The 17,923-nt window shown below is 35.2% G+C and overlaps 4 protein-coding genes across 9 annotated transcripts; 3 read left to right on the forward strand and 1 right to left on the reverse strand.

The window, feature by feature from the left end:
• The first annotated feature begins 731 nt into the window (after window positions 1–731).
• Window positions 732–2,368, forward strand: LOC139994482 (transmembrane emp24 domain-containing protein 5). Its single transcript, XM_072017166.1, has 4 exons — window positions 732–1,030; window positions 1,293–1,489; window positions 1,588–1,654; window positions 1,718–2,368. Exons 1-4 carry the CDS (start codon window positions 842–844, stop codon window positions 1,946–1,948), a joined length of 684 nt encoding a protein of 227 aa, XP_071873267.1. The 5' UTR covers window positions 732–841; the 3' UTR covers window positions 1,949–2,368.
• Exn (Ephexin) lies at window positions 2,327–12,920 on the reverse strand. Of its 3 annotated transcripts, XM_072017163.1 has the most exons (15): window positions 10,852–12,920; window positions 9,115–10,219; window positions 8,701–9,029; window positions 8,051–8,487; window positions 7,842–7,975; window positions 5,599–5,793; window positions 4,768–5,316; window positions 4,578–4,678; window positions 4,393–4,495; window positions 3,959–4,307; window positions 3,783–3,896; window positions 3,522–3,683; window positions 3,220–3,414; window positions 2,808–3,124; window positions 2,327–2,724 (listed from the first exon to the last, which is right to left on the reverse strand). In XM_072017163.1, the coding sequence occupies exons 1-15, from the start codon at window positions 11,122–11,124 to the stop codon at window positions 2,510–2,512; spliced, it is 4,578 nt and encodes a 1,525-aa protein (XP_071873264.1). In that variant the 5' UTR covers window positions 11,125–12,920; the 3' UTR covers window positions 2,327–2,509. The 3 variants fall into 3 exon arrangements, with proteins under 3 accessions (XP_071873264.1, XP_071873265.1, XP_071873266.1); XM_072017164.1 differs by lacking the exon at window positions 5,599–5,793; XM_072017165.1 differs by lacking the exons at window positions 2,327–2,724; window positions 2,808–3,124; window positions 3,220–3,414 and having other exon boundaries at window positions 3,559–3,696.
• On the forward strand, window positions 10,042–14,094 carry LOC139994483 (acyl-CoA-binding protein homolog). Of its 2 annotated transcripts, none has more exons than XM_072017167.1 (4): window positions 10,042–10,177; window positions 13,102–13,236; window positions 13,710–13,824; window positions 13,935–14,094. In XM_072017167.1, exons 2-4 carry the CDS (start codon window positions 13,222–13,224, stop codon window positions 14,066–14,068), a joined length of 264 nt encoding a protein of 87 aa, XP_071873268.1. In that variant the 5' UTR covers window positions 10,042–10,177; window positions 13,102–13,221; the 3' UTR covers window positions 14,069–14,094. The 2 variants fall into 2 exon arrangements, with proteins under 2 accessions (XP_071873268.1, XP_071873269.1); XM_072017168.1 differs by lacking the exon at window positions 10,042–10,177 and adding an exon at window positions 10,729–10,882.
• Window positions 14,095–14,314: 220 nt separating this feature from the next.
• Window positions 14,315–17,766, forward strand: LOC139994484 (PMS1 protein homolog 1). 3 transcript variants are annotated; one of them, XM_072017169.1, is made up of 12 exons: window positions 14,315–14,658; window positions 14,759–14,879; window positions 14,963–15,127; window positions 15,195–15,469; window positions 15,542–15,658; window positions 15,729–15,875; window positions 15,948–16,408; window positions 16,478–16,736; window positions 16,802–16,919; window positions 16,993–17,305; window positions 17,371–17,515; window positions 17,606–17,766. In XM_072017169.1, exons 1-12 carry the CDS (start codon window positions 14,521–14,523, stop codon window positions 17,714–17,716), a joined length of 2,370 nt encoding a protein of 789 aa, XP_071873270.1. In that variant the 5' UTR covers window positions 14,315–14,520; the 3' UTR covers window positions 17,717–17,766. The 3 variants fall into 3 exon arrangements, with proteins under 3 accessions (XP_071873270.1, XP_071873271.1, XP_071873273.1); XM_072017170.1 differs by having other exon boundaries at window positions 15,195–15,349; XM_072017172.1 differs by having other exon boundaries at window positions 14,523–14,658; window positions 14,737–14,879.
• Window positions 17,767–17,923: the final 157 nt, after the last annotated feature.

Genomic DNA, 17,923 nt, shown 5'->3' on the forward strand with positions numbered 1-17,923 from the left:
AAGTTAAATATATTTCATTGTAATAATTAAAATATAGGTATTAAATGATATGTTATCATATCGTTACATACAACCATTTGACTTTTATTCTTATGTACAGAGCTTAATAACTTCAGTGTATAAGATTTTGAATCAATATTAATTTGTATTAGACTTGTATGTATCTTTATTTGTATTAAATCCGAGCAGCTCTCTCTTTCACAGATGTTTTCACTCGGCATTGAAAGCCAAAATTCAGATCATATGATACTTACTCACATATTTATTTTCTTTGTTCATTGTTTCCCATTCATATTTAATGATTTTCACCTTGCAAACATATACAAATTTTGATGATCATGATAAACGATTGAATTACAAATGTAGTAGAGCTTTTTAAATTTAAGATATTCAAATTACTATTATTTTTATTAGTTATAATTTTTTGTGTTTCCTTAATGGATAGTGAATAGGTAACGGATTTTATTTTAAATTCGTTATAAATTTCATAAAACACCGTGAAATTGCAACGATTTAAATAAATTATATATGATAGTAGAATTGACGTTCGTAAAATATTGTTGTTGTCAATATTTTACGAACGTCAATTGAATATTATCATAGTATTTATACATTTAAACTGTTCTATTTTTATATTTCTAATATGAAATAATAATAAAATTTGTAATAGATTGCGATATTTTGAATTATACATTACAATAAAGAGTCGAATAAAGACAATTGAGAACCACTGAAGATTGTGGTGATGTAGGAGCACATTGAAACACATTTGTCAGTGATCGTGAAAGCGATTGTTGGCCGGGTGGATTGTTGTGATGGTCTGTTTGATTAAAGGTGAACAATGTCTAATCTTTTACGAAGTTTGGTTTTCGGAGTGTTTCTTAGCCTCGCGAACGCTAGCATGCCACATCCATGGTATGAAACTTTACCCGCGGTGGCCTTAGATTACAAAGTACATATTGATGCTGGAAAAGAAGATTGTTACTTTCAATATGTTAATGCTGGCGCTACTTTCTACGTAAATTTCCAGGTATACAGTTAATTTTCACACGGTTATTTCATAGAAAGTATTTTTTTTTATTTGCTTATTCAAATTGAGGATCAATATAGTGTAATATCAACGAATATTTTTCGTACAAGTTTAAATATGTATAATCTGATGATTTATCTGAATATATTTAACCATATGGTTCTATTCTTTAAGTATAAATTTCTAAAAATTTTTAAATATTCGAAAAAAAGAGAAAAAAAAGAGAAAATAAGAAAATTTCGAAGAATATTTGTAAATGCAGGTGGTACGTGGTGGAGATAGAAAAGCTGGTTTCGCAGTACGAAATCCAGAAGGAGTAATAGTTCATCCTTACCAGTGGCTTCCTAACTCAGATTATCAAGATACTGTGAAAAATGCTGGCTATTATAGCATTTGTATAGATAATCAGTTTTCCAGATTTGCTTCAAAATTAGTTAATTTATATATTACAGTAATCAGGTAATAAATACATATATGTATGTACATATTAAAATGTATAATGTTGCAAAGTATATCTTTTAATTATAGTTCATAATTTATTTATTTATTTGATATAGATACGATGAATGGGATAAATATTCAATGGAACTAGAGGAATTAAATCTTTCTGTGGAAAACTTTACAGTAAGTATTTATTATTTTCATTTCAAAGTGATAATTTGTTAATGATGTGTTTCTTTTTCCTAGTCTGCAATAATCAATGTGGAGAAAAACATCAATGAAATGCTCCAAATTCAACATTTGAGCAGAAGTAGAGAAGCTCGAGATTTAAATTTATTATTGGATAATAATTGTTATGTCCAAACATGGTCTATTGTCCAAATAATTGTCATAATGGTAACAACAACGATACAGGTATACTTTGTAAGAAAATTATTTGAAGTGAAACCATCTAGATATTCTAGAGTAGGTATATAAACATTATTCACAGATTGTATCATTGTGATTGTGAGCGCGATTAACGAACAAATTTTTTGCGTTTATCGCGGGAAGGATAATGACGAATATACTGGATTGTTTATTTAGAATGTAATAGAAGACAATCTATTTTACTTAAGTTAAAGTTTGCTGTACTGTCAGGATACTGTATTCTTTTTTTCTCAGAAAGAGCTGGAAAGCATGCTTTGTAAGACTGTACGTGTCATGTTCTATTTTTGCATAAACAAAACATTCCACTGATTCTTATAAATTATCCAAATATTAATTTCATTTGTTTTTTACTCTCAGGCTTTTAGCTAAAATATATTAAATACAGTTATAGATCGATGAGATTATTAGGGAACATTTATAATAGTATTTATATTAAGACAATAAATAATAAGATACTTTTATTATAAACATGTTTTCTGTTTTGACTAATCCTTACATTTATTGTTATTTATGTGAGAACGATAGGGATTAGATTATTGTAGAATATCGTAAAATCTGATTTATTAAAAATTGCATAAATTAATAATCGATAGTTGAATCATCATTCATTTAATGAGTCGCTGATTGTTGTTTTACTCTTCGTTGTAATGCGTTTCCGCTTAGTGTAAGAAAACGATGTCTCTGTTTAAGGTTTTTTGCACGAACATGTTCCGAAGCTACTTCTTTCGTATAATTTCCAGGAAACCAGCCCTGTTCACCATTTAACAATTTTTCTCCTTGATACCACCCATCTGACATTTTCCTAAACACGTTTATAATATCACCTAAAAGCAACTTTTTGCGTTAATTGAAACGCATGATCGGTCAAAGTAGATCAAGTAGTCTTTTCACAAAAAATGTTATATACCTGGATGCAATGACAATTCGTCAGGTTGATTTGGAGAGTAATAATATAAAGCTACTACTTGAGGACAATCCCACACTTCGTAAAGAGTTTCTTCTGGCAATCCACGCTTCGAGGATGAAACTGCTTCCAGCCATCTTTGTCTTTCTGTGTCGCTTTCACACGTTAATACATATTCGATCTGATGTCCGGAATAATTTTCTAAGAGCGTCAACAGCATCGCATTGCGTCCAGCAAATGGCGAGTCTTCAGGAACTGGTTCTAAAGCGATTAAACTTCTCTTACAAGTATCTATAACGGTGTACACTTCGTCGTGAGTACTATGACACAGAGAAAAAAGACATACGTTATACGAAACAATAATTTTCTATTTTATAGCAGAGCAGGAGAATGCTATTGTAACGAAAGCTCATACTTAGATTTCTGTTTTGCGACTAGAAGAAGATCTGTGAGCAATAATAAATAAAGAGGCGTCTTGTTAAATCTTTTTCCAAACGTGAGTTTGTATTCTGCATCGGCTTTTGTCGATAGTTGTACGGTTGGTCCGCTTTTAACCAAATGTTTCCCTTTTAATACGATTGGTTTAATTTTTGCGGAATATTCCAATTTTCTGTTAAAATAAAATTTCTTGTTTAATATATATATACACATATATGTAAATAAATAAGGAAGATTGCGATAAAACTTTCTTGGGCTATATTAAGCCGTGAACATTACCGTATTAAATTTTCCATTTCGATTTCTTTCGCTGCTGTACTGGCGCCTTCGTTACATTCAGCAACAACGTAACTTAAACTCGACAAAACTTTTTCCCAATGTGATCTATCTTCACATGCTACTGGTAGTTTAGAGAGAACCGCATCGGCCAATAAAGGAAGCCTGGATTCACATACTTTTTAATAATTTACATGCTTTTGTCGCGTTCATTCGTTATTCGACATGTGCGAAATTTTAACATTTAAACAGAATTTATTTTACCTCGTTATTCGCTGCATTGGTAACATTAAAAATGAGTGCAACGACAAACTTTGACAAGTCGAACGAGCTTCTATTTGCGATATGGTTTCTATAAATTTTGAACCTTTTCGTGTTCTGGAAAAATTAATCCACCGATATAACTTTATCATCATCCGAGGGAATTATTTTCTACTTACCTTAAATCTTTAAGAGTCGTGTCTATGCTAACTTGATTAGAACAATACGCTACGTAAATATCTAAACATTTGTCGGTATATTTAAGCAACACGTCTGGCAAACCATGCAACATGGGATCGTATCTCCATACAGTTTCTAGTTCAGCTAAAAACTGTTCCGATGCTTGCAATACACTAGGAATACCGCCGAATAGTTTATCTTTCTCGAGCGGAGTTAAAATTTCATCGAGTGAGGATTCGTTGAGAAATTCGTTTTTTAGGACACGAAGAGAATTCAAATAGGACGCTTCTGAGGTGAGAATCTCGAATTTCGCTTCTTGAACCTTCTTCTCCTCCGTACTTAGTCGTTCTAGTAAAGAGTAAAACGTGATCTTGGATAGACTTCGGATAAAATATGAAAATTCAAAACACCAACAATGTAACGTGTCGCTTACGTAAAAGACCATTATTTATGACTTGTGGTGTTTGGCACCACAACGTTCTATGTCCCGGTTTTGCCAAATCCGTAGTAGATCGCGACGGGATCATACCCTCGACCTGATAATCGATAACAGATAAATAATTAGACTGTATCGGAAGCATTTGAATATTCCAAATGGTCTGTAATATAATACATTACCTCCTCGTAATCGTCTGAGCTGAAGTCGGACGCGATCCTAGCAGCAGCTGCTGCATAAAATTGGTAGAGTGGTTCTTGATCCACGAGTACGCTGTAGTGGTCTAGAAGAATTATGTGAGAAATTAGGAAAATCAAAAGAGAAGAGAGAGAGAGAGAGAGAGAGAGAGAGAAGTTTCAAACATTGACTTACCCATCTCGTCATTGGTATTGCTATACATTGGTTCCTCGCTTGAATTTTTGGACGATGAGAGATCGTTATCGCCATTCGCGGAATCGATGTAACCGTTTAAGTAAAAGGTTGAAAAGGGTCCGGTAACGGTTCTTTTAAAATGTCTGGCAAAACTAAAGTATCTTCCACCGTCTAAATTCGAATGATCGTTGGAGAATTCCTTATTTTCGTCGCAAGAGTGACCGTCGTCAACCGTGGTTCTCTTTCGCATGCGGCCCAGACTTCCTTTGGTAATACTCCAAGTCCTTCGAAGCATCTTTATTCTTTTACCAAGAGTTCGAGTTAGACTAACTTCGCGCGGTGGTGGAGGATTCGGTCTTGTGGGTGCTTCCAAATACGCGATCACTAATCGATCGGAATCTATCGGAATCTTTTGTTCTGTTTCGGTACTTTCGTATTCTCGCTCCCTTGTCGTCTCGTCGGTTGTCGTCTCAGCTTCCGAATCTGTGCAGAAGTCATCCGGCTGGAAGGAATGCAGACTCTCGTACGTGCTGTCATCGGATGTATCGTCTGTAAAACGTTAATGACTAAGTCGATGAAAAACGAGACGGACACGCGTTATGTTCCAACCTCTATCTCCCAAACTAGTAGGAAAGTGGTATTTTTGTTTTAATACGATTTCAAGGTAAATCAGAGAATTTATTAGATCTGTTTTTTACGATTGATTTTGAGATACATAGAAAATTTTTTCTTCCCGTCAGACAGACGGACAAACAATCGATAGAAATTCGTTGTTGTTTAACAGTATATGAAAATTTTAATCAGCGCAACTTCCTAAAATCTTGCAAGGACCTTCGTGAACGTAGCACGATGTTTCCTGCGTGTCCACGTCTTCGTCTAGGTCGATGACCCTCATCTGAACAAGACCCTGTGTTCTCTGTGGATCTTGTTGCGTCGTTCGGTCCTCGCTCTCTTCTTTCTTCCATTCTTCGATATTCTGCGTACAGCCAACGAGCAACACCGATCCGTTGCCAAGGCTGACAGCCACTTAAAATCATCGTTCACGGTCAAGCGTTACTATGTCGTTTCTATGTCTTACCGCACACACGTGTACAAATACATATGTATACGGCGTGACGTGATGCGGTGCGATGTGGTATAACGTGGGTGTGTGTACGGTGCTCGACATTTGTCCAAGTTTCAGACGTTAACAGGAAGATCGAGAAATCAAGAAATTGAAGAGGAGAAGGGGACAGGTAGAAGCCATGGTGAATCGGATGAATAAAGTGAAACTGTTTCGATCGTGAGTCGCGTATAATTTCTTTTTACTTTCATATCTAAACACAGATCGTCTCGTCGGATCTCGTTGAATAACTCTCGCGATCGGATACTTTAAAACGTATTGCTTGTTTAAAAGAATAATTTAAATCTACATATATATATATATTTCCGATCGAAGGAACAAAAGCGGCGAAAAGAATTTTTTTTATTTCTAGTATCCGAATGGCGAGCAAACAAGTTGAGATCGGTCAGACAAAAGGGATACGTTGTAAACGGTTTCGTCTTGTTTATGTCTTGGACAAACCTCGATTTTTATAAAGTCTTTATCACGCCGTGTATAAAATAAAGTATCGTACGAAATAACCGACGTAATTTACCTTGTGTATTCGGTCGTTGGAAAGTTTTCAAGGTCTGTTTCATTTCCACGACATGTCGACTCGTTACGGACGAGTCTCGCTTACGAATACCGATAGACGAGTATCAAATTCGTGTCGGAATTAAGTAAAAGACTAAGCGGGTAGCGATGATCAAGAAAGAATCGTATGGTTGTGCAATCGACGAACGAAAAATCGTGCGAAAGTATAATAGAGAGTTCCGACACGATGCGATAGGAAGTAGCGCGACGCTACAAGACGCGACGCAAACAGCGCAGCGTCTCGGCCGTGACTGACACTGAGAGAGCGCAATACGCGCTTTCACCTCCCTCATCTGTGTGCTCGAGTCCGGTTTCCAGGCTGAATTCCTCGATAAAATATTTTCACGCGCATCGAATCATCGCCTACGTTCTGTCTATTTACTATCGTCCATCCCACTGTTGCTAATCCTTACAGGATATTGATGAATCGCGTTTGGGCAATATGCCCGTGAAAGCGATCGGAAGGATCGATGCGGTCTCTCTTCCTTCTCAATTTCTCTTTTAATTCACGAATAACAACTGTGTCAAACATTTCGAACAAAGAACATTTCAATGGGTAAGTCTCGTTCAGATAGAAAATTCATGATCGGTCGATTACGTGCAACCGTTTGTAGATTGTCAGCGATGTTCGTTCATCGCGTTCATCATGCGCGATACGACAAGTAAGTATGTATTTAGGTAACTTTTACTTGGAGCAACCGACTATTGTTCCAGCGATATAACAGCACAATGCACTCCACAAGCTGTCCCATAGCCGTTGATTCCAGAAGTCTATTTCTTTCTTTTACTTTGTACGTTTCTCGCTCTTTTACTTCGAGATTTTCAATCTCCAACCAACGAGATTATGTACGAAGGCAAAGGAAGTCACAGTCGATGGAAAATTTTCACTCCGTTCGTCGCTGTATGTTTCGATTTTGAACATTATCTTGACATATGATTCGTCTAATTTAAGAATACAAATAGCGCTGAATCAATTATGTGGCCAGCTTACTCTTGTTACTGTATATACCTACGTATACCATTCACGTGTCGCGTGAACCAGCGGAAATTTGTAGCAAATGTTTCACTTTACGCTGTCTAATACTTTTGAAAAAGAAAAAAGACGTGTATATTCATCGCATCGAGCATCGAAGCCTCGTCGATGTTTCAACTCTCTGTGCTATACGATCTCTTAAATGGGAAACAAGATATTTTTTGAAAATCAGTTTCATCGAAAATCTCAGAAACGTTTATCGTCTGTGAGACACGGCGATTTATTTACGACATCGCGTTTGTACATAAAACGCCTAAAGTCGATCGCTTGTTAAACAGTTATAGAAACAACTGTATACCTGACATTATCGATATACATATGACGTAATTTCATCTTAGAATGTATAACATTTTTGTAAAAACTTACCACGAAGCGTAGACTCGCATGGCTTCGACGACGAATTGAGGTTCTTCCTTGATATTCTGGATCGTTGTTTTCTCATCATCCGGGACCATCTCTGACCCGACCTTTTTCTACTCGGAACGACTTGCGTCTCTACCCTTTTTTCATCAAGAGAAAGACAACTTTCTAGAGAAACGATAAGGAAGCATTTTATCGTATCCGATCTTACTTACGACGTGTAGTATTTGTTTGGAAATTCAGACAGTCCGATCATTGTTGAATCCTCTAAATCCTCCCACTCGGATTCTTTGCCGTACATCCAACTCGATCCCAAGATCGAACCTATCGTAGAGCCGGTATAAAGGCTATTGACTCGCTCCTCGCTCGGTAAACCGACGTCATCGTATACATCTTGATCGTTATTTGATGCATCGATATTTTCGTCCACGCTAGAATATTCGTTAATGACGAATAGTTCGCTGCTTTCCTGCTTCACTTCGTTATCGCAAATTCCGATCTTGTTGTCCTTAAAATCGTTTTCCGCGCAACTCGGACCCATAACGTCGTCGTAAATATCATCGGAGTCTTGGAAAGCAGTCGAAGATTCGCTGATGCGATTCTCATCAACGTGTAATGCGTCAGGCGTGCCCACATCGTCGTAATCGTCCTCCTAATTAATGCATTAATTAATGCACAATTAATGCATCGCAACGCAACAGGAAAGAAACTGATAATTCACTATAAATCGCCAAGCGATTACATTTCTTAAGGTAAACAAGAAGGCAATATGAAAAAGCTGAAATGCAAAACTGTGAGGACGTCGCGTTCTAACAGGTCGATTCGTTAAACGTTAATACATCGTACACACGCATTGGATTATCACCTGGTTGTCAAGATTCAGAGGTCCAACGTCGTCGTATACTTCACCTACGGTGTCTTCGATGTTTTCGGTATTTTCATTGGGGATCGTCCGCGTGTTTTCCTGAAGGAAATTCTTAGTCCGATTGCTCCAGAGAAAACTGGAATTGGCAGGCAATTCGGTACACGGCTCATACGCTAGTTCGTACGTTGTGTTACTCCCCTCGCGTATATTTGCCCGATATTCGTCCGTTTTCACCTGCTGGCTTAACTCCAATAGTTTTGCCGAACGTGTTTGCAACTCGGATAATAATTGACGTTTTAGGGCTTCGACATTGAACCCGTCGTTTCTTCCTAAAATTAAAAAATATTGTGATTAAACGAGACGAATAAAATGGATGTTTAAACGAGAAAAGTAATCCCAAAAGAGAAAACGTACGTTTGACTTTCTCATTTGATTTATCAACGACCGGCGACGTTGCATCGAAAGAAGTCGACTCCGCAGCACCTGCGACGATCGACGACGACGATTGCCCGTTTCGTTTTTCAGCCATTGAATTTTCGTAGTTCGTTGCAACGAGAAGAGGTAAGGTGGCACACTTTTGCTCGTGCGTAATTACCACTTGCCCCAAACTAAATCTGATCGTGTTTTCGTTGGAAACCAGATTCGGATTCGTGGCGGACGCGATATGAACAAAATTCGTCGGCGAAGAGATTTTTAGATATTTCAATTCTTCCCGGGAAAGACTTCTCGATCTGTATCTGCCGTTGGAATTTATCCCTATCTTCGTATCTACCGATAATGGAGTTTTCAAAGAGTTCAACGATCGACTCGGAATACCTTTTTCCTTCTGCTTTCTCTTCCCCTTTTGTCCCTTTACCAGATATTCCGGTACGAAATGCAACACATTTTTCGCAAAATGTTTCTTCTTTTTCCCGCAGTTTGGAAATTCATTGCTAAAGAGCAAACTTTTCGCTAACTTTCCATCCGAAAACGTTCCCACTAAAGACTGTCCGTCTAAGGATAGTCTCATGTCCGAATAACTCTTGCTAGCTAAATCATTGGTTGATTTAGATTTGACAAATACATTTTTCGTGCACGAAGTATCTTCCTCGTTCTCGAGACTCTCTTCGTCATCGTTCGCTTCTGCCTGAAAGTTGCAACACGCGTCCGTACCGATCACCGATTCTATTTTCTCATAATCGTCCGACGGAGATTCATTTTTGTCGTTTGTGGAACTCGCTGTTACGCCGTTCGCGATATAACAACAATAACTGGAATTACGTGCAATTTCGCCGGTATAGGTTTTCTCGAAAATATCAGTCTCCAACACGCTATCTCTTATCAAAGTATCCTCGATATCGCTGTTATTGGTCCAATTGCGTTGCAAACAGGCGATATCTTTTTTTAGATTAGGCTCGACCGCGGTGATTTTCAACCGCGTCTCTTGCGAGTCTGGCTTTGACGACGACGACGACGACAACGGCGATGCAACCACAAGGTATTTTGCATGTTGCTTCGATGAAGGACACGTCGCGTCGACCTGAACGAAACGTTTCACGCGATTCATTAGTTTGCGTATATATACCTACCTACTTATGCTATAGTTAGGACATTTATAACGGTTTTGCGGATACGGTTTCAAGGAATACGATAAAAATCGCAATCCTAACTGTTTCAAAATAGTAACCGCCGCGTCGCTCTGCGAGTTGCAATTTCTAGAGGAATTGGAACCAGAGGAACTAGTTGATTTAACCGGAAGAACTTGATTTCCGACAAAGGCATGCAAACGAGTGAAAAAAAGAAAAAAGATCTCGTCGCTCGGTAATTAACGGATGTAAGTACGAGGAACGAGGCGATAGTACGAGTGCGATAAGATAATGAAATGATTTCGAATCTGTTACCGAATCAGTCGGTCAGTAGAATTCAAACCGAATGGCGAATAACGATCGTTGGAAGCTAACAAGCTTCCAAGCCACTCCTTTATTAGCATCGTTTTAACTTTCGCGAACTCGCATCGCGACGGGATTCCAACTACCCCGTTCGTTGTGTTTTTTCAACGATTGTGAAATGACAAACGTGAAATGGCGCTGACAATTGCGAAATTGCAATTTTATCGGGCTGAAAGAAATCGTCTGGAAATTGAACACCTATTAAAGAACAATTAACGCGAACCTTGAAGCTGGATCTCTTGGCAATCGTCTCAGTATGAATTTTCCCCTGCTTCATCGACTCGTTCGTTGGTTCGGTCGTAGCGCTGCTGTCATCGTTGATAGGTAACAATTGCAGAGGTAACGTCGCTCTCTTCAGAGCCAGACTATCGAGAGTCGCGTAAAGAATTTTCTCCGAAGTTGGAGATGGTTTCCGGTCTCCGTGGAGAAAACTCCTATTCGCAACTGGTACAATACTCATCTTTTCTCTTACCTCAACGTCACCCAGTGCTATCATATGTTAATTAATCATTTTACCGGTTCACCCAAAGAATCGTCATTTTGTCACTTTACTATTGTGAATACCTTTTACTTCCAAAGTTGATCTCTCGATAGCGACCATGCGGAAATCATAGTCCAACCGCATAATATCGTGTCGCATAACGAAGAAAGTCCATGGATGCGCTGTTTCGACGATCCAGCGATAACGAAAGGAACACGATCTGTTATCAGATACCGACGAATACCCGTGTATGTTATTAAAAATTCGAACGAATTTATCTACCTTTTAACGAGTTTTTCGATGCTATGCAACGTGACACGGTAGTCGCCGCATACGTGACAGCAACAACTTTTTCTCCACTGTCAGCACAAATTTTTAATATAATACGATTGATATCATACGATGGTTGGTCGAACAACGTTGATATCCTTGATACGTAATGCTTGTTAGAGAGCAATCGCGATTAAACGAGAACGCGGTCTGGCCATATCTTTGTCGACTATGTCGCATCGAGTGCCGTAGAGATCACGATTCTCGGAATGAACAACTAAGCCTGTCTGCTGTTCCTTTGTAACGTGTAACATTCAAAAAGACACATTGCACGTTTTCGTTATTCGATGCCCGTTTTCTCGAGCAATACGAAATACATATCACCGTTTATTAAACAAACGATAAACGCAATCGCAATAATCAAAATATTTTTATTCTCGTTGAGTTTCCTTGTTCACGATGTGTATTTTGTCCGCTTGCCCACACACTTGAGATATTTCACACCAAACTTTCTGACTTCCCATGCTACTGTTACTCTTTGATTCTCTTCCCGTATTAATTAATGAACAGTAAACAATCACAAAATTTGTTCGACACTCGATGTAAAGAATTTGTATCGTTAACAAGGCCACGGATATATTTGCCGCTTACAAGTATATTTATACCGACGATACCGTTCATCGGATAAATCGCAAACACGATGACAGACGTGTCTGTCGAGCACTAGTGTTAGCTGGCCGCGTACTCTTCCGAGAGAGAGTAACACTGTCCCGATCGAACTGATCGGCGATCGAGTGACAAATCACGCATACTCGGTGAATTTTGAAACCACTTTGCTCTGGCTGCGCGCGGCCGCGATCCCGCGTACACGAAATCGGTCGTCTCCGTTGGTTTTCGTTCGCTACTCGTCAACCATTCCCGTATTCTTCAAATGATTCACCCTCCCTGTTCTCGTAACTTCATGAGTGCTATTTCTGTACTTTCGTCCCATGGCATGTCGAAATTTTTATTCTGCGGTTCTAAATACCAATGAAATTATCCTCCTTGTCTTCCTTCCTTTATTACGTTTATCGTCTAATCTCTTTTCGATATTCACACAATCAAATTGCTTCTATTCAATGCGCATCTATAAAACATCTAATTCCATATTGTCATGTACAATTTCATCATCGTACAACATACGTGCTAAGAAATAAAATCCTCCATGCAATCTGTACGATACGTTCGAGAGATTGAAACTCGTTTCGTTCAGTTTCGAAATTCTGAAATTTAGTCTGAGCTTTAATGTATACATTGTCTTCGAACACGGCCCTGAAGAGCAGAGATTCTCGTGCACAGCAAAGTTAGGGAAAGGTAAAACGATGTATCAGGTAGTCAAGAATTTCTACATTCTTGCGTAGCTGAGTATTGGGTGATGATGTGGCAGGTTGGCCCCATTCTTTCCAGGCGGTTTTCGTTGACTTGATTTCCCATCGCTGGACCGGACCAAATCATGCGTATCATGACATTGTTTCTCAAAAGTAGATCAGCGAGCAACCATCCTAATTTATAATATCCATAAAAATTTACGAAGCCAACAATTTGTAAACTATTGGTAGTAAATTATATATGAAATATATAAATCGGCTTAAAAACATCGACGTGGATAGATTATTATTCATAGATGTATGTACGTACTAATTTTTTTTTAATCTTACATGTACCTCTTTTTGTTATTGCCAGTTATGTAGCATAGTTGGTAAAAAGGTGGGGACTCCAGAAGCAATATTTAATCGATGCTTAGGTAGATCCATTGGTCACTAGCAATACTTAACCGAAAGCTACCATTAACTGCTAAAAAGGATGTCTCTTGATCAGGTAATTTTTATTTTATTTTATTTATTCGATACTTTTCGGCGCGTTCGGTTTCATTCATGTAACTATATTCGGCAAATAAATCATTATGTATCGATACAAGATCGGATTGTATAATTGTAAAAAGTAGAAAGAAAAATTTGATATAATAATTGTTGTTGTCATTTGTGATAAATAGTTAATGCTTAAGATTGCTCGATAGGAAGGAAACGAGGAATTATGATTTACGTAAATAATATATTACCAATTTCACTCATTTATAAGAAATTTATTTCCTAACGATATTTTTCTATTAGATAACGTAATGATTCAAAGGTGAAATTTTGTGCAACGTCATAATTTGTCTTCCATTATTCAGTAATGTCTTGTGCTATAAAAAGAAATACGAAATTTAAATATTAAGGAAAATAAAGTTACGAGCATCTGCAATAACTAATACGACTAGATAGTACATGATTGTATATGTGATTTTGTAGAAATTCGAGCAAGCAACAGAAGCTGTAAAAGCTCTTACCAAACGTCCTACCGACGAAGAATTTTTAGAATTGTACGCGTTGTTTAAACAAGCAACGGTGGGAAATATAAATACCAGTGAGTTATTACATACATGTTTAATACATATTATACAAGAAGTACATGTCTTACTTCATATAAAATTTTATGTAATTATTTTATTTATATCATTCCATTATTCTGTACAGCGAGACCTGGTATGTTGGATTTAAAGGGAAAAGCAAAATGGGACGCATGGAAATCGAAGGAAGGTATGTCGCAGAACGATGCAAAAGAAGCGTACATTAAATTCGTGGACAAATTGTTGGAGAAGTACAAATAAAATGTTTAATTATTTTGTTATTCAAATACGACGCTGTATTATATCGGTGTATGACTTTATATGATATTCAAATAATATTTTGAAATAAAATAGATATTTTGAGTTATTATTCTTCTCCCATCTTTTAAATTTTAACTATTAGATTAGATCCGTCTTCAAGTACGTATTTTTAAAATATGACACTTATGGGTTTCATATTCATAAATTCCCGCGCTTGAAAATGCAGTCCACTGAATGTCGTTATAATCGCGTTCTTCAGTTCTAAAGTCGCATACGATCTATCTTTTCCATTTGATTTGTAAACAAATTTTAAAACAGATATTCGCGCGTTGATCTCATTAAATTATGAGTGGATACATTATATGATGTACAAAATGCACAAGATATAAATTTGACGTATAAAAGATCTTAATGCCTTAATGGATGTTCGATAAATCTGACGTTGCGTAAAAATGATCATCTCAGCTTTAGACAAAGACACAGTGAAACTAATAACTACCACTCAAGTTATAACTTCGATATCTACTGCTGTAAAAGAATTAATAGAAAATGCGTTTGATGCTGGTGCTAAAAATATTGAAATTAACTTGGTACTACGTTAATTTTCTTATTCAGAGCACATTTTATTCTTTAATAATTATTTTATTCTTAAAAATTTTTATATAAAGTTCATATTTTTAAAAATGTTAGGTAGATAATGGATGTACATTAATAGAAGTAAAGGACGATGGATGTGGTATTTCAAAAGTAGATGCTCCTTACATGGCTTTATCATCTTACACATCAAAATTGTCTAATTTCTCCGATTTAGGTATGTAGTTATATTACGAAGAAAACATTTATATAGCAATGCATAATATGATTTTGCATTTATAATCATACTATTATTTATAGAATCTTTAGAAACATATGGATTCAGAGGTGAGGCTTTATATGCATTGAGCGCAGTATCGGATCTTACAATCATATCAAAAACAGAACAAGATGAAGCAGCTATGTCTTATACTATAGATCATAATGGTCATATCATAAATTCAGAACATTGCCACAGATCTAGAGGTAGCAAGACAACTTCAAATATTTTGCTTCAAATTTTTTAAATATACATTTATATATCTCTTTTTAGGAACAACTGTACAAGTTAAACAATTATTTAAACAAATGCCAGTGAGAAGGCAAATAATTACAAATTTAAAAAAAGCTAATCAAGATATTAGAACTTTGGAGTCCTTAATAAAAAGTTACGGAATATGCAAATTTAATGTACGAATAAATTATAAAGTAAATAATAACATAATATTTGCAAAACCTAGTATAAGTAATCTTGAAGAAGCAGTTACATATACTCTTGGTAAAAAAATAACATGCTGTATGAATTGGATAGATATTACAGATACAGATGTAATTATATACAAAATTTTATGTATTTAATACTTTATTTAATACTTTAATATATGAAAGTATATGTTTTAGATTAAAATTAAAATAATGGTTCCTTCAAAGATGACACAAGCAACTGAAGTGTTACAATCTGGAGGACAATATATTTTTGTGAATGATAGACCAATTAAATATAAAGAATTAGAAAAGGTATATATCTTACTTAGCTTTTCTTTTAATTAGATGATGCAGTTTCAAAAGATTTAAGAGTTATTTCCAGGTAGTGATTAAAATAATTTTCGAGGCATTAGGACAAGAATCGTCATCAAGGAAAAAACCAATATTTCTTGTATATATTTTAATAAATGCAGCAAACATAGATGTTAATCTAGAACCAAATAAAACTTCTCTCCTTTTTAAAGAACAGGTAGTTATATTTACAAAAATGTTTAATTATATACTTTTATAAGAATTTATATGATGTATATTATGTGCACAGAACGTGGTTATCAATATAATAGAAAAATATCTAGAAAATTTTTATGGAATACAAAGAGAAATGCAACCAGAAAACAATTGCGAAAATTCATTTAGTGATTATCAAGATCATACACAAAAAGTAAACATTAACAATACTGAAAATGAGGAACCTGCATGCAAAAAACGAAAATTACGCTTAGAAGAAAATCTTGATAAACCTATTGAAAACAATATAAATACTGATGAAAATGTAATAAATAATTTAAATTCTACCGAGATTAATAATTTCGAACATAAAGGACGACCGCAAGTTTCTATAAATATGCAAATTTGTGATGACGAAAGTGCTGAAAAATATGGAAAAAATGTAGATGACCTCAATATTCAATTACCATCTCTAGATTTAAGTGAATCAGATTCAAATGAATCACAGAATTTTGCATTGACTTATTCCAATAACGATATTTCTCATAATTCAGTGTTAGTATTTATAATATAGGATAAAAAATATAATCTAATTATATTTAATATGTTTTTTACTTTGTATAGTGATAGTAATACAAAAGAAAACACAGAAGATACTCCACCATTTGAACTAAGTCCATCATCTGAAACATTCAGTCAGTTACCTATAGTAGATCTAGGTGAGGATTTTGTATTGTTCGATTCTTCTAATACAAATACAGATGAGAAAGAAAATAAGATAAAAAATGCAGAAACAAACACTTTGAATGCAGAGAATAAATTGGATATAAAAAAGTCAATTACATTAAAAGAATGGAGTAAAGGACATGTATCTGGGTTGAAGGTAAGATTTATAAGAAATCTAATTCATTAAATCACATGAAATATATTAAAAAGTGATTTTTACAGGGAGGTACGGATATAGAATCTTACGATTATACAGAACCAAAGGAGTCACCAAATATCAATCCACATACAAATTTATGTGCAGGTTTTCTTAAATTTTCAAAATATGCCAGGTCAGAAGGTAAAAGTATTTAACATACACAACTTAATTTACATACGAAATATACATATTAGATCTGTATTCTTATTTTTAGTGATAGAAAAAGATTCTAATATGACAGCACCTCAAATTGCCTATCGAATAACTAATCTTTGGAAAAAGTTGTCACCTGAAGAACGTGGATACTATAGAGACCTGGCACACGATGAGAAATCAGAGCACAACAAAAGCAAACTGGAAACAAAAGAAAAATGTACAGTAAATATTAATAAGAATAAAAATAGACTATTAAAAGCATTGGAAAAAATGAAAACAATGAATATGGAGAAAAAAGAAAATTTAGTCATGAGAACTACTGTATCTTGGGATATAGATATAAAAAAAGTTACTGAAAATTTTTTAGATAGGTAAGTATTAGAGATCGTTATGCATTAATGACACCATTATTTAACATTTAATGTAAACATTGCAGTCCTCCGTGTGAAAATCCTGACGTTGTTGTTGTTGGATTATTACGTACAAATTTATGGATTGTTTATAAATCTGCACATATTTGGATTTTAGATGCTGAAAATCTTAAAAAAAAATTACATATAACTGATATGAATATGAATGAGGTAAATTAGATAATAGCACATCAAATATGCAGTGTTATTCATATTATTATTCCATCTGGTTATTTATTACATAAACTTTTTCTCTTATAGGATAATGCTAAGAATATAGAACAACTTTTACAGCAATGGTTTTCAATAAAAGATGACTTATCTTTATTACATCCTATACATTCATTAACACAAATCAGGGATACTCTTTAGTTTAAAATATTGTAAACATTATTTAAATAATAACCCTGTTAAGTTTGAAATATAGATGTTTTTTTATTTTTAAGTTTATCTAACATTTAACGTAAATATAGTTAGTGGTTTATTATAACAAACTATCATCTGCCGAGTGTAAGCGTAGTTTATTATATTATATTATATTACATTATATATTAATCTTTAATACCTTCACATTTAATT

The sequence above is a fragment of the Bombus fervidus genome, chromosome 14 (assembly GCF_041682495.2).
Source record: "Bombus fervidus isolate BK054 chromosome 14, iyBomFerv1, whole genome shotgun sequence".
In the NCBI taxonomy this organism is placed as follows: domain Eukaryota; kingdom Metazoa; phylum Arthropoda; class Insecta; order Hymenoptera; family Apidae; genus Bombus; species Bombus fervidus.

Coding starts and splice junctions, on each gene's coding strand:
- LOC139994484 (XM_072017169.1), top strand. CDS start 14,521: ATGATCATCTCAGCTTTAGACAAAGACACAGTGAAACTAATAACTACC. Junction 16,920..16,992: donor AAAATATGCCAGGTCAGAAG/GTAAAAGTATTT, acceptor TCTTATTTTTAG/TGATAGAAAAAGATTCTAAT. Junction 17,516..17,605: donor CTGATATGAATATGAATGAG/GTAAATTAGATA, acceptor TTTCTCTTATAG/GATAATGCTAAGAATATAGA.
- Exn (XM_072017163.1), bottom strand. CDS start 11,124: ATGATAGCACTGGGTGACGTTGAGGTAAGAGAAAAGATGAGTATTGTA. Junction 3,684..3,782: donor CCAATGCAGCGAATAACGAG/GTAAAATAAATT, acceptor ATGTGAATCCAG/GCTTCCTTTATTGGCCGATG. Junction 3,125..3,219: donor GTCGCAAAACAGAAATCTAA/GTATGAGCTTTC, acceptor TCTGTGTCATAG/TACTCACGACGAAGTGTACA.
- LOC139994483 (XM_072017167.1), top strand. Junction 13,825..13,934: donor GGTGGGAAATATAAATACCA/GTGAGTTATTAC, acceptor TATTCTGTACAG/CGAGACCTGGTATGTTGGAT.
- LOC139994482 (XM_072017166.1), top strand. CDS start 842: ATGTCTAATCTTTTACGAAGTTTGGTTTTCGGAGTGTTTCTTAGCCTC. Junction 1,031..1,292: donor CTTTCTACGTAAATTTCCAG/GTATACAGTTAA, acceptor TTGTAAATGCAG/GTGGTACGTGGTGGAGATAG. Junction 1,490..1,587: donor TTATATATTACAGTAATCAG/GTAATAAATACA, acceptor TATTTGATATAG/ATACGATGAATGGGATAAAT.